The following is a 13,328-nucleotide window of genomic DNA, read 5'->3' on the forward strand; positions in this document are numbered from 1 at the left end:
GATCAAGAGTTAGTAAACTTTCTGTGTAAAGGGTCGTAAAGTAAATATTTTAGGCTTTGCAGGCCATATGGCCTCTGTTGAAACTACTCAACTCTGCCATTGTTGCTTGAAAGCAGGCATAGGTGATTCTTACAAAAATTAGTGTGGCTGTATTCCAGTAAAGTGTTGTCTATAAGCACAGGCTGTAGTTTGTCAACCCCTGCTCTATGTACTAATAAATTCGTATTCTCTGGGCTTCCTGGGCTAGGAAGCCCATTCCCCACCTGATAAAAATACATCATTTCTTTACACAGGTTGCAGGGCAATTGACTGTCATTAGTAGGCTGCGTATATTAACCATAATTAAGAATAGATAAAGCGTGAAGTAACAGTTGAAAAAAATATCAGATTTTATGCTGTGATGCCCTATCCTTAAAAATATAGTTAAATGAGCAAGGTAACAGACCCAAAGTTCCTTACTCCTTGCTATGGTGGGCTGCATCTAACAAGATGGAAAGTTTTCTTCGTGTAGAATTTGATATAAAATGAAATTATGAGTATATAAATGAACACAACATACTTATATTAGTACGTGTATATACATACATATATACGTACCACCCAACTCGAGAACTAGAAGATTACTGTCTCCCTATTCCTTTTCTAAACCATTCCCTTTCTCCCTTTTAACTCCACCAGAGGTAAATTCTATTTTGAATTGTGTAAAGCAAAATGAAATTTAATAGATATAAATGCAAGATTTTGTACTTGGTTTTCATAAAGGGAACTACACACAAGTGGAAAACAGAAGTGAAAAACAGAAGCCCTACACGTTTTAACTGGTTAATTAGAATTGACTCTGTAGCTGCCAAGAAAAGCCAGTTTGCTCTTAATATACATTAACAAAATGTGTTGCCTGGACAGAGGTGGTGGTTGTGTGCTTGTGTGCTGGCTCGCCTGTACCTAGAGTATCATCCTCATGGTTCTCTCTCCCCTACCTGCCCCAGCATTCAGATGAGCTCAAGATACAGGGAGGATGGGGTGGGGAGCAGAGGGGAAGCAAGGAATGAGTCAGTGTTGGGGTTCCTGGCCAAAGCAGAGCCTGTCCCTTCCTTTTCACATTGAGCCTGGGGTCATGTGGGAGGAATGTATTCATGGATAAGAATTCACACTAAGGACACAACGTGAAAATACCCCATTGGAAGCCGAGTTGCTGGGTCTTCCTGAAAAATCAGGAGGAATGAGAGAAGCCTTTGCAACTTTGGAGGGTTGAGCAGAGCAGTTCTGTTGGGCACAGTTAAGCTCAGGGGAAGACGGGTGGGATGGTGGCAGCTCCTGACATTCTTAGGTCACAGCACCATTGGAAATCTGGATGAATGCTGCAGGCCTCTCAGAAAAGCAGACATGCCATCCCGGCAGGTCTGCAGACTCCAGACATCTTTGGACCCCAGGTTAACTCTTGCTAGATGGCAAAAACACCACAAACATAGTCAAAAGACAACTGACACATTGGTAGGACATATTTGCAACGTATATCATGGATAATGGGCTTATATCTCTAATGTATAAAGACCTCTTAAATTGGGGAATGAAAAAACCCAATAGAAAAATGGAGGAGACACTTGGGTAGATAAGTCACTGCGTGCATGTGTGTTTGTGTGTGTGTATTGTGTTTAAACACATGAAGATGGCCAACCTCACTCATAATTAGAGATGCAAATTTAAACAACCCATGATACTACTTTTATGAAACCTATCAGATTGGTGAACATGAAGAATTAGGACAACACACCTGGTCGGCAAGGCTGTGAGGAAAAGGGCTGTTCTCACACATGGCTGGTGGGAACGCATACTGATACAACCTTGCAGAAGAGGAATTGGGCTACACTTAACAAAACTATGCCCTGACCTGTTGACCCAGAACTCTCATTTCTAGAGAGTATCTACCCTGAAGATACACCTCCCACAGCATAAAAATATGTATACACAAGGGTATTGTTTGAAGCGTAGTTTATTATTGCAAAATGTTGGAAGCAACCTAAATGCCCACATATAGGAGACAGGTTGCATAAACTATGGTATATAAACATCCTTCCCTGGAGCCCTGTGCAACTGTAATAAAGAATGAAGATCTCGGGCTTCCCTGGTGGCGCAGTGGTTGAGAGTCCGCCTGCCGATGCAGGGGACGCGGGTTCGTGCCCCGGTCCGGGAAGATCCCACGTGCCGCGGAGCGGCTGCGCCTGTGAGCCATGGCCGCTGAGCCTGCGCATCCGGAGCCTGTGCTCCGCGACGGGAGAGGCCACAGCGGTGGGAGGCCCGCGTACCGCCAAAAAAAAAAAAAAAAAAAAAAAAAGAATGAAGATCTCCATGTACAGGTACAGGTGTCCCCTAGACCGCTTCTGTGTTTGGTGATTCTCTGGAATTCACAGGACACTGCACATGGTCATATTCACAGCTAAGATTAATTACAGTGTAAGGACATAAAACAATCAGCAAAGGGAAGAGGGGCATGGGGGCAATGTCTAGAGGAAATCACGCACAGGCTCCCAGGACTCCTCTCCGAGTGTAGTCACACACACTTCACTTCCTCTGGGAACAAATTCTGCTCATACACGTGAAATGTCTACCATGGAAGCTTGTTAGAGTTCAGGCTGGTCACATGGGCATCCTCTGGCTGGCACATACCAAAATCCCACACGTCACAGGAGGAAAGCAGGGGTTCCCTATGAATCACATTGTTGTATAGGTGTCATGAGCCACTCTGATCATTTAGGAAATAGTGGAGACTCTCCTGCAATCTAAGTTCCCAGATGCTAGCCAAGGCTACCCTTGTAAGCATGCCTTTCTTAGAATAACAGTTAGGCCTGCTGCTGTTAACTCTTCTGCAAAGGAGGATATACTAAGTGAAAAGAGCAAACTGTGAAGGACTTTCTACAGTATCCTCCCTTTCATGCATGAAAGAAGGGGAAATAAGCAAGTGTACAAGTGTATGCTCATTTGTATAAAACACACACATGTGTACACACAGGAGGGATGAGCCAGAGAAGAACCATGTCACTTCTGTGGGGTTCCTGCCCCCCAGATGCACAACCAGGATCTAATCATGAGGAAACATCTGAGAAACCCAAACCAAGGGACTTTCTTTCCAAAAGTTATGAAAGATGAATACGTATGGAAACCTCTCAGTTGAAAGGAGACTGAGGAGGCATGATGACTAAATGCATTCTGGGAGCCTGGATTGGATCCTGGTCCTGAAAAAGGGTGTTATGGAGCCATTAACAAGATTTGAATAAGGTCTTAAGACTAGTTAGTATTTTATTAGTGTTAATAACTATACTGTGGTTATTTAAGATGTTAACATTAGGGAAAGCTGGATGAAGACTATACAAGAAATTTTTTTGATCAATATTTGCAAGTTTTTGGTGTATGTAAAAGATATTTCTAAATCAAATGTTTAAAAACTTTAAAAATATTATAACAATTAAAAAACAAAACAAAAACCTCTTCTTGATAGAGGGAGACAGAATTTAACTCAGTATGAGAGGTGCTTTTTAACAGCTAGACCAGTCTAGACATGGCTTAGGTTACTCGGGGAAGTCCTGTTTATGACGAGGCTCAGTGACTGTTTGTCAGGAATATAGCAAAGGGGATTCTAACTCAGACAAGCAACCTCAGAGGTGTTCTTTTCCATGCTGACATTCTGTGATTTTGTTCTAATAGTTGATTTGCCTTTAGCAGCATTCCACAAAGCTTTTTCCTTCAGCTGTTGTTCGTCTCAAACCAACAAAGAGGCCCACAATCGTGCACTGGCTCCAGTTTGGGGAAAAGTACTCAGAGGTTATCACTTAACCCACTCTTCTCTGTTCCCTCTGAACCAAAATCAGTCAAGGCGGAAGGGTACTGACTTCAACAGAGCTCGGCTCCAGGAATAAGAACTTGCTGTGGTTGTGAAGGACGGCCACCTACACTTTCCGGCGTGGATTGCATGAATTAAATGAATTTAATGAAGTTAAGTCTGCTTGGTGAATTTCCCAGTTCATGGAGAAGAACAGCACCAATATTTAGAATAAGAAGTTTACGCTTTTTTGTACCTTGGGCCCTGATGAAGCCTAAACTGTTTTTGTTAAATATTCATTTCATTCACTCATTTAACCTCTCAAGGTCATTATTAGTTGTGTTTTTGTTTTTCTGTTTTTTTTTTGGTTGTTGTTGTAAAAGAAAAACAAAGTACATGTTATTTTATGAAGCAACTTATTTTTAAATGTTGGTCTCAACTTTTTTTTTTGGCTTTTTTTACTGTGGTAAAATACATATAACATTTACCATTTTTATTATTTGTAACGCTTCAGTGACATTAAGTACATTCACATTGTTGTGTAACCATCACCACCATCCATCTCCAGAACTCTTTTTATATTCCCAAATTGGAACTCTGTCCCCATTAAACAATAACTCCCCATATGCTCTCCCCCAGCCCCTGGTAACCCCCGTTTGCCACCTTTCTATGAATTTGTCTGCTCTAGGGACCTCATACAAGTGCAATCATACAGTCTTTGTCCTTTTGTGACTGTACTTGACATTTTCTTTAAAGATCCACGTGGGGCTTCCCTGATGATCCAGTGGTTAAGACTCTGCGCTTCCACTGCAGGGGGCAAGGGTTCAATCCCTGGTTGGGGAACTAAGATCCTGCATGCTGTGTGGTGCAGCCAAAATATTTTTTTAAAAATTTAATAAAAAATAAAAAAATAAAGATCCACTTAAACAGTTAAAATAAATATTCCAGCCATGAAATATTTCAATCATGAAAAGTTAAACCAGCAAAAAAATCATTCTTTCCTGCCTTATGATTGTGTCAAAAAGTTATAAGGACCTGTAACTGGTACTTTTGTCCTTTGATCTGGGATATTCTGTTATCGGGAGGGGAGAAGAAAGGCAAAAACAAGGGGAAAGAGTCTGGGAACAGATGCGTGGAAGGGACAGCTGCAGGAGCCACGCTGAGTGGTGAAAGAACCGTTCAGCTGTGACCTCTGCACTCACAGGAGGAAGGTCAAGAACTACGGTGCACACAGAGGTTACGGACCAGGATACGGAAAAGACTGGTCTTATTTAAGAATAAAGTGGAAAGACGGGTATGCGACATCCCACACAGGTGATTTGACATTGAAAACTTTTTTTTTCCTGATTTGAACAACCAACTTTCTTTTTCTTTTTTTTAACTGAAGTATAGTTGGTTTACAACGTTATATTAGTTTCTGGTGTACAACGTAGTGATTTCATTTTTGTTTTCTTGGCTGCGCAGTTTGTGGAATCTCAGTTCCCTGACCAGGGATTGAACCCAGGCCATGGCAGCAAAAGCCTGGAATCTAACCACTAGGTCATCAGGGAATTGCCCAATGTAGTGATTTTTGACATTTTTATAGGTTATACTTCATTTAAGGTTATTACAAAATATTGGTTACATTCCCTGTGCTGAACGTTACATCCTTGTATCTGTGAAAACTCTTTATACCATGCTTTGTTTGTTTTTCTTGGTGCTTAGATGTAAGCTGTACACAGGGGTAGATCTGCCGGGGTGAACGTGTTGTAAAAGCTTTGGCTTCAAGATACATCATTCATGCTCAACACAGACACAGAAAAAGTTCTGAATTGTCTGTTAGCGGAAACATATGAAGACTCAGTATGCATCTTTTGACAGATATTTGAAAGCATATGGACAGGAGACATCAAGTCAAGAAGCACAATGGCTGTTGATCACCCGAGGCATGTTATGCTATTGGAGAAACTTCTTATTTAATGGCATGTTCAGAAAAGACCCAATCTTGTGCAATTTATGTGACTTTACTTAAGGGAAAGGCTGTTATGCTAAATGCCCATTAAGCTTCCTTCCTCATCACCCTAAGCGTCTCTGATCCTAAGGGAAATTTGCAATAGTGTGAAGCAGCTTGCTGTTTGCTTAAAAGGAAATCTTGTTGGAAATAACTCATTTTCAGTGATTTAAAGGTGAAAAAATCTGAACTTCACACTCTCAGTAGTACAGTTGGTGGCCATAAGGTGTTCTCCCGGTCTGCCAGGGTACCATGGTCCCCACAGTGATGGTTTGCCGTGGTTCTCAGCTCATATTGTTAAAAGTGTGTGACAAACAAGTGCCCAAAGCACCATTCACATACTGCTGGGACTTAAGGTGGAACTTTCTCCTCATTAGTTTAGCAGTTCTCTTAGATAAATCCTTGTGGCGGACTGTTACTAAATGCCTTACCCAGCTAACGTGATTGGTGCCTCATTTAAAGTTTCTCTGAATTGAGATACATGGAGGAAAATTCCTTTTTAGGCTCAGTGAAGATTTAAAGTTACTGTCCTACAGCTCTTCCTTCCTAGATGTGCAAGCGTAAGAAACTGAAAGGTCCATCTAGAGATCCAACATCTTGTTTATTTTCAGTGTTCTTCACTGTGAACATGATCACTGCTGTTCCCACAAGTGCCAGGAAATAGGAGGTATCTCATTTGCTCTGTGTTGGGGCCCTATTGTGTGTTCAGTGTGTCGGCAGTCCCACCTGAAGCTGGGACCACCACTGCTCCAGCTTAGGAAGCTCAGTCTTGGAGGCGGTCAGCGAGATCTGCTTACAACCAGGGCTCATGGCTCAGGTGTACCTCAGGCCCTGAGGAGCTTATAACTACCCTGCTTATAAAAGCTGAAGGACCTGGTGCATGTTCATTTCCCTCCTAAAGATATTTGTGGGGTTTTTTTTTCTGGCTCAATACTAGCCTCATAGGAATGAATCAGTATTGCGTCTTTTCCAGGATAAACAGCCAGCTTTTTTTAAATTATTATTATTTTATTTAATTTTATTTATTTATTTTTGGCTGTATTGGGTCTTTGTTTCTGTGCGAGGGCTTTCTCTAGTTGCGGCGAGCGGGGGCCACTCTTCATCGCGGTGTGCGGGCCTCTCACTGTCGCGGCCTCTCTTGTTGCGGAGCACAAGCTCCAGACGCACAAGCTCAGTAGTTGTGGCTCACGGGCCTAGTTGCTCCACGGCATGTGGGATCTTCCCAGACCAGGGCTCAAACCCGTGTCCCCTGCATTGGCAGGCAGATTCTCAACCACTGCGCCACCAGGGAAGCCCCACAGTCAGCTTTTAATGGGAAATAAGATTATAGACGAACAGTAAGAATGGTTTTCAAGACCCTCCTAAAATCTGCCTAAACTTTGGAGAAGTATTTTAAGTTGGTTTTGATTCCAAGCAGTGGGCAAGAGGATGACATGTTGGCTGTGCCAGGCTGAGGCAGAGAATTTGCTGTCAGTTTGACAAATTGCACTATTACGTGGCATTTCGTATTTTATATAGTTTATATAATGCTGCAAACTACTGCAGTTATCTCATTTGATTTTGCAAGAGGCATCCACATGAACTTTTATCTTGGAAACAGATTTTGCAAGGAATGTTAGGATATTAACGATCAGATGTCAAGATTTAGTAAAATCTAGATGGTAGAGAGAAGTGTTTAGGACTTTACCTCTAGGAATCCTGAAACTTAGAACACTTAGCTGATAAAATATTGTAGGAAAAGGACATTGTGTCTGATAAATTTCTGCAAGTGTTTCTTACATGGTCGGTTGGCTCGAGGGGATGGAGGGAGTTAGTTGCACACAGGATGCTTACGCTACACGGCCATTGCTCGCAAGTGGTCTGTTCTGTTCCTTCATCTGCGTTTGGGACCCAAGGCTGGTTGAGCTCCCACCTGATCTGAAGATCACCCACTGCCGTGGTGCTGGTGGTTGGGGGTCCCTCACATCTGAACTCAGCCTCACACTGTTTTTCAACCCTGTCAATTCCTGATCATATCTAGACTTAAAACTTTGTAGGGTCCACAGCCCTCTGTGAGGGGAAACTTGTTTTTCATAACTCAGAACCTTTCAGGAGAAGTCAGCAAGGCAGGGGGAGAGAGGAGTCTGTCACTCCTGGTTTCTGCTGCTCCCTTTCACTGTTAGGAGTCGTGGCTAAGCAGGGAGACGGCGGCGGTGGGGGGGGGGATGGCTTGAAGCAGTCAGGTAGGCACTCCACCAGGGTGTGTGCAGGCTCCAGCTAAGACACCTCCTTAGGGCAGCAGGTGGGGCCAGACTAAAATCCCAGCAGTCCCTCCAGGAGCCGGAGCCCTTAGGGTTCATCATATGAGCTCACCAGAGTCCATGGGAATCTGAGGGGACCTGTATGCTGCTGGCAGGTCAGCTCTCACTGCAGTCTCTTTTAGGCCCAGAAGAGCTTAGGGTGGTCACTCCAGATGACACTGGGCTCTGTTGGTGACAGTCCTATTGGCTTTTCTCACAGGAAAGTGAGATCTAAGGTCTAAGGTCTACTGGATGGTGAGAGCTTCTGCTCATGGAGCACCCATCCTGACGGGGCATCTTGCGAGGTGTCTGTGGTCCCCATTTATAAAACCACGTGTAAGCATGCACTCTGTGCAGCAAAGCTAGCAGGTGGGAGTCCTGCGGCTGGAACAGAGCTGCATCTGACTCCTCACCCCTTGGCTTTTGCTCCAGCACCCGGCCTTTCCCATAAAGTATTAACCTGAAGAAATACTCTAAATAGCATCTAATCTAACACTTCAGACATTCAGTCTGAGAACTGGAAGTGTGGAGGGCAGTATCATTTTGGAGAAAGGATCAAAGGTAACTACAAATAATGATGTTTTCTTAACCTCTTATTTTGAAATAATTTGAGACTTACAGAAAAGTTGCAAAAGTAGTGTGAAGAATTCCCATTACCCTTCACGTGTATTCCTCACATGTTAACATTTTACCACATTTGCTTTTTTTCCCTTCTGAATAATTTGAGCGTATAGTTGCAGACGTGATGCCTAAATACTTGACTGTGTATTTCCTAGCAAACAACGGCATTCTGTCAGGTGACCACAGTACCCTAATCAAAATCAAGAAATTAACACTGATCAGAGTACATTTGGCCAATTGTCCCACTGAAGTCTTTTGTAGCAAAAGAAAAGAAAATGCTTTCTTGGTCTAGGAAAAGTCCAGGATCATTTGTGGCATTCAGTTGTCATGTTTGTTTAGTCTCATTTAATCTGTAACATTTTCTCAGCTCATGACCTTGGCACGTGAAAGAGTACAGGCCATTTATTTTGTAGAATTTTCCTCAGTTTGGGTTTGTCTGATGTTTCCTCATGATTAGATCCTGGTTGTGCATTTGGGGGGCAGGAACCCCACAGAAGTGATGTGGTTCTTCCTGTGCATCCTCTCAGCAAGCGCCTGGCATTGAGGTGCCTCATTCCTGGGCAGGGGAACTGCCATCACCTGGTTCAGGTGGGGTCTGCCAGGCTTCTCCACTGTGAAGGTACTATTTTCCCCTTCATAATTATTAAGTATCTCGTGGGGAGATATTTTGAAACTATGTAATATTTCTGTTTCTCATTCAAACTTTTAGCAACTAGTTTTAACATCCATTGATGATTCTTGAGATAATTATCACTGTGATGGTTGCCAAATGGTGATTTTCTAATTCCATCATTCCTTCTACAGTAAGTAAGAGCTTTTCTTCTCCCCATTTACAAATAAATTGGACCTGGCATCACGCTAGAATTTATACTCTTTTGGCCAAACGTGGTAACACGTAAGTTCTGTGGGAGATGGTTGTTTTAAGTTCATGCTGTGCAAAAGCATTCCACGCTGAAGTTGCAATAGAAAGTGAAGGAACAGTCCAGCTTTGTACATGACACTCCACGCCAGGCCTCTTCTCTCACTTCCAGTGATGATGCTTTATTTCCTCCTGTGTCCTCCTGTATTTGCCATCACTTTGATCTTCTGTTTCCACCACAGAACTTTGCTTAGAAATGAAATGGTTTTGCTTGTTTGTTGTTGTTGTTGTTGTTTTTTTTTTTTGGTATGCGGGCCTCTCACTGCCGTGGCCTCTCCCGTTGCGGAGCACAGGCTCCGGACGCGCAGGCTCAGCAGCCATGGCTCACGGGCCCAGCCGCTCCGTGGCATGTGGGATCTTCCCGGACCGGGGCACGAACCCGTGTCCCCTGCATCGGCAGGCGGACTCTCAACCACTGTGCCACCAGGGAAGCCTTGTTGTTGTTTTTGTTTTGGGGTTTTTGGGGGGGGATTTTTTTTGGTGGAGAATGTGGGCAGTGATTTTTTTTTAAGTGCTGTAAAAGTTATCAAGCATTGTAGCAGTGATTTTACCATCTGTCAGTTTAAGTGAGTGCTGTGTCAGAATCTTTTACTTACCAGTTAAATCCATGTGAAAAAAAAAATCTTCAGACAGAGAAAAAGGTGACCCAGAAGGAAACTTTGATGTGAGCAGCCATCATTGGTCTGTCAGTGTCTCCAGCTGGTCAGCCTGGTCGGACCCTTTCCTCACGGGGCCCCATGCCACACATGCGCTGCTGCTGCTGCCCCTTCCCATTTTCCTGAAGTCCCTCTGTAGGTTGTCATTGATGGTGTTCCTCCTTATACCCTCCTCCAGTGAACAGGGATGAAAAGGAAAAATAGCCCTTCCAGGAAGTTTGAGAAAAAAATGAGTATGTGATGCTGAGAATGGTTAGGGACTGAGTTACATTCAACTTCCTGATAGTTTCCATTCAGATTTTCACTAAATTAAGATCACATTGCATCAGTGTGTTTCTTGATTCGGAGGATACTTACAGGGTTTTGTTTGGATCTGCAGCCCAGCATTCTCAACCTCTGTTATTGTCCAGACCTTGGGAGACTTGGCTTTTCAAGCTCAAATTCTAGAGAAGTGGAAGTTTTATTGATTATATTAATTTGAATTTGAGGTTTGCTTCAGTTCCCAGTCCTTGTGACTGCTAGCAAATTTCCAGGAGTTGGAAAGAAGACTCTCAGAGAATCATTGGCATTGGTGAGCTCGGGTGTCTCTGGATCCTCCCTGACGGCTGGATTTTCTTACCGCAGGAGGACCTCCTGATGCAGGCAAGCAAAGAACATCTATGCACGGACCTCCCTGAAGATGGTCTGAGGAACAAAGGTATTTATTTCTCTCACATCTTTTCCTTCTTCCATTATTAAACACACAATTTTAGTTCACACTGGGAACGTGAGGATTTTAGGTCCCTGCCTTGCCAGATGGACTTCACTGTAGCAGCTCTTGATATCATTGCCCACGGACGTACTCGGAGGCCCCTGGTATGATAGAGCGATGCCTCATTTGTGACAAAATTTGCTTCCCACTTTTTCTATAATGAGTCCCCATTGACTGTGAGTTGAACCTTAATGCTGGTGTGAAATCTTTCATTTGACTTTATAAAGCTGCACTGCTGTGTGGAAGGGTTCATGTGGACGGGGAGGAACCACCGCTGGCTGTGTAGGGCATCCTGCTCTGTTCTCGTGGACGGCGTGTCCACTCCCGGTCACCATGAGAGTTTGCAGAACAGTTTCTCACTTCGTTACCTCGTTTACTCCTCAAAACCATTGTTGAATATGGGCATCTGAGATACTGCCTTTAATTTGATTGATTGATTGATTGATTTGATTGAGGAAGAAGCCGAGGCCCAGAAGAGTGCTGAGCCAAGATTCTTCTCCCACTGCCCCAGGCTGAAAATAATCTTAGGCAACTTTAGCGAGGACTCTGTGTATCTATTTTATAATTAAGGTTAACAATGTAGAATAATCAAAACTGCAAAAAAAAAATTCAGCAAATATGTTTGTGTGAATATTTTGTTACTGTGATACAACGTCAGATTTGACTCTGCTTCTTGGCAGCCTGGACAGAAAAGGAAGCACAGACCATCCCTATGAGAAAGGACGCTTGTCCCAATTTATCACCCTGCTTCCTGCTGCTGGAGATTCTCTCTGTGGCTCAAAGCCTTGGCTGTCCAGTAGAGAGTAAAGTTCTGAAGATGAGAAATGTCGCTTTGTGCATGTCTCACCCAGTCTCAGGGCTTTACTAGGGATGCAGTTTAGTGCCATCACCTGTACCCGCCTGGATCTTTTTTTTTCTTTTTTGGCGGTACGCGGGCCTCTCACTGTTGTGGCCTCTCCCGTTGCGGAGCACAGGCTCCGGACACCCAGGATCAGTGGCCATGGCTCACAGGCCCAGCCGCTCCGCGGCATGTGGGATCTTCCCGGACCGGGGCACGAACCCGCGTCCCCTGCATCGGCAGGCGGACTCTCAACCATTGCGCCACCAGGGAAGCCCCCACCTGGATCTTTTTAGTGGGGCTCCAGTACTGGTATACTGAGTCGTAGGTGTGTTGGTGTATTTTCACCCACATCTTATCACAAAATTCACTGTGTATGTTATGAACTACATTTAACTGCTTTCATTTAACCACTGAATGGACCTTTTAAACAAGAGAACCAGAGTTATTTTCTATGACGAAATCTGCATTCTCAGACTTACCTGGGTACTCTCCACCTAAAAAGCTGGTCCCCACTGGACCTGGGTAAGTTGAGCTCTTCTGAAAAGTGTTCTTAGATAAACTGCTCTGTGGCACTTTTCTTCCTGTCCTAATGCCATTCTTCTTTAGTGACTTAAGTTGGTAAAATGAAATTGTTTTCCTCCCAAGCCATAGGGAAGGTTCTCAGGTTGATGTGGGGGAGCCTGGAAATGGCAGCTCTGCCTGACTTTTAGCAGCGATGGCCTAGTGCCCGACTGTGAGACGTTCTTCCATGCAGCCCCCGAGAACCTTGCAAGTTGGCCCTGTGTTACACTTGCGGGAACCAGCTCGGCTGTCCAGTGTCCCAGGCAGGCATGGCCAGGCAGAAAGGAGGGTTCTAAGCAGGCAGGTCTCCGCAGGAATTGAGCCCTGGGAGTGCGAGCAGGCCGTGCAGCTGCCACCACGGATTTGAGTTAAACAGATGCACATGCTCTACTGTCTTGTGACCAGCATTTCAGCTTGCTTTGCCAAGGTCAAGGTCAAACATTTACTAACTTACCATTTACTACAGAATTGAGAAGTAAATGATGTTTCTTGGAAATCTGGTTGTACTGTCTCTCCAGGGGCCCCAGCGGCCAAAATTTTCACTCTGCCGCGGATTGTAGCTCCTAGTTTTAGACATGTTAGATATTTTAAGTTTTCCTGATGGAAATCTAATGGATCCTTGCTACCTTTGTTGTGAGCGTTTGTACCGTTGAGCACTGTGCAAATTGCTATACATAGTTTTGTTTATACTAAGTTTTGCTTATTCTGAAATGGGGGCACCTCTGAGGTCAGTGTTCTGTAATAATTTATAAATTTGCTGAGGGGTGAATTTGGGTCCCCCGTACTGAGCTATCTAGTAAGTGACCCTCTTACAGCTCCCTTCTCTGTGTTGTTTTTCCTTCTCTCTATAAATGTCCCGTTCACAGCACACTCCCAGGTTCACATGGGATTCTAGG

General features: G+C 43.9%; 1 protein-coding gene across 9 annotated transcripts in view; it reads left to right on the top strand.

The window, feature by feature from the left end:
• The window catches only part of PRR14L (proline rich 14 like), a 58,687-nt gene that overhangs the window by 10,216 nt on the left and 35,143 nt on the right, over positions 1 to 13,328 (top strand). For 8 of the 9 annotated variants that reach the window (XM_079942582.1, XM_079942580.1, XM_079942583.1 and 5 more), the window contains one exon: positions 10,904 to 10,976. The exons of the other annotated variant lie outside the window; for it this stretch is intronic. In XM_079942582.1, coding sequence (XP_079798708.1) covers positions 10,904 to 10,976 — 73 coding nt within the window. The remainder of the gene's footprint in view (positions 1 to 10,903; positions 10,977 to 13,328) is intronic. 9 annotated transcript variants of the gene reach the window in all.

The sequence above is a fragment of the Stenella coeruleoalba genome, assembly GCF_951394435.1.
Source record: "Stenella coeruleoalba genome assembly, chromosome: 14".
Classification (NCBI taxonomy): domain Eukaryota; kingdom Metazoa; phylum Chordata; class Mammalia; order Artiodactyla; family Delphinidae; genus Stenella; species Stenella coeruleoalba.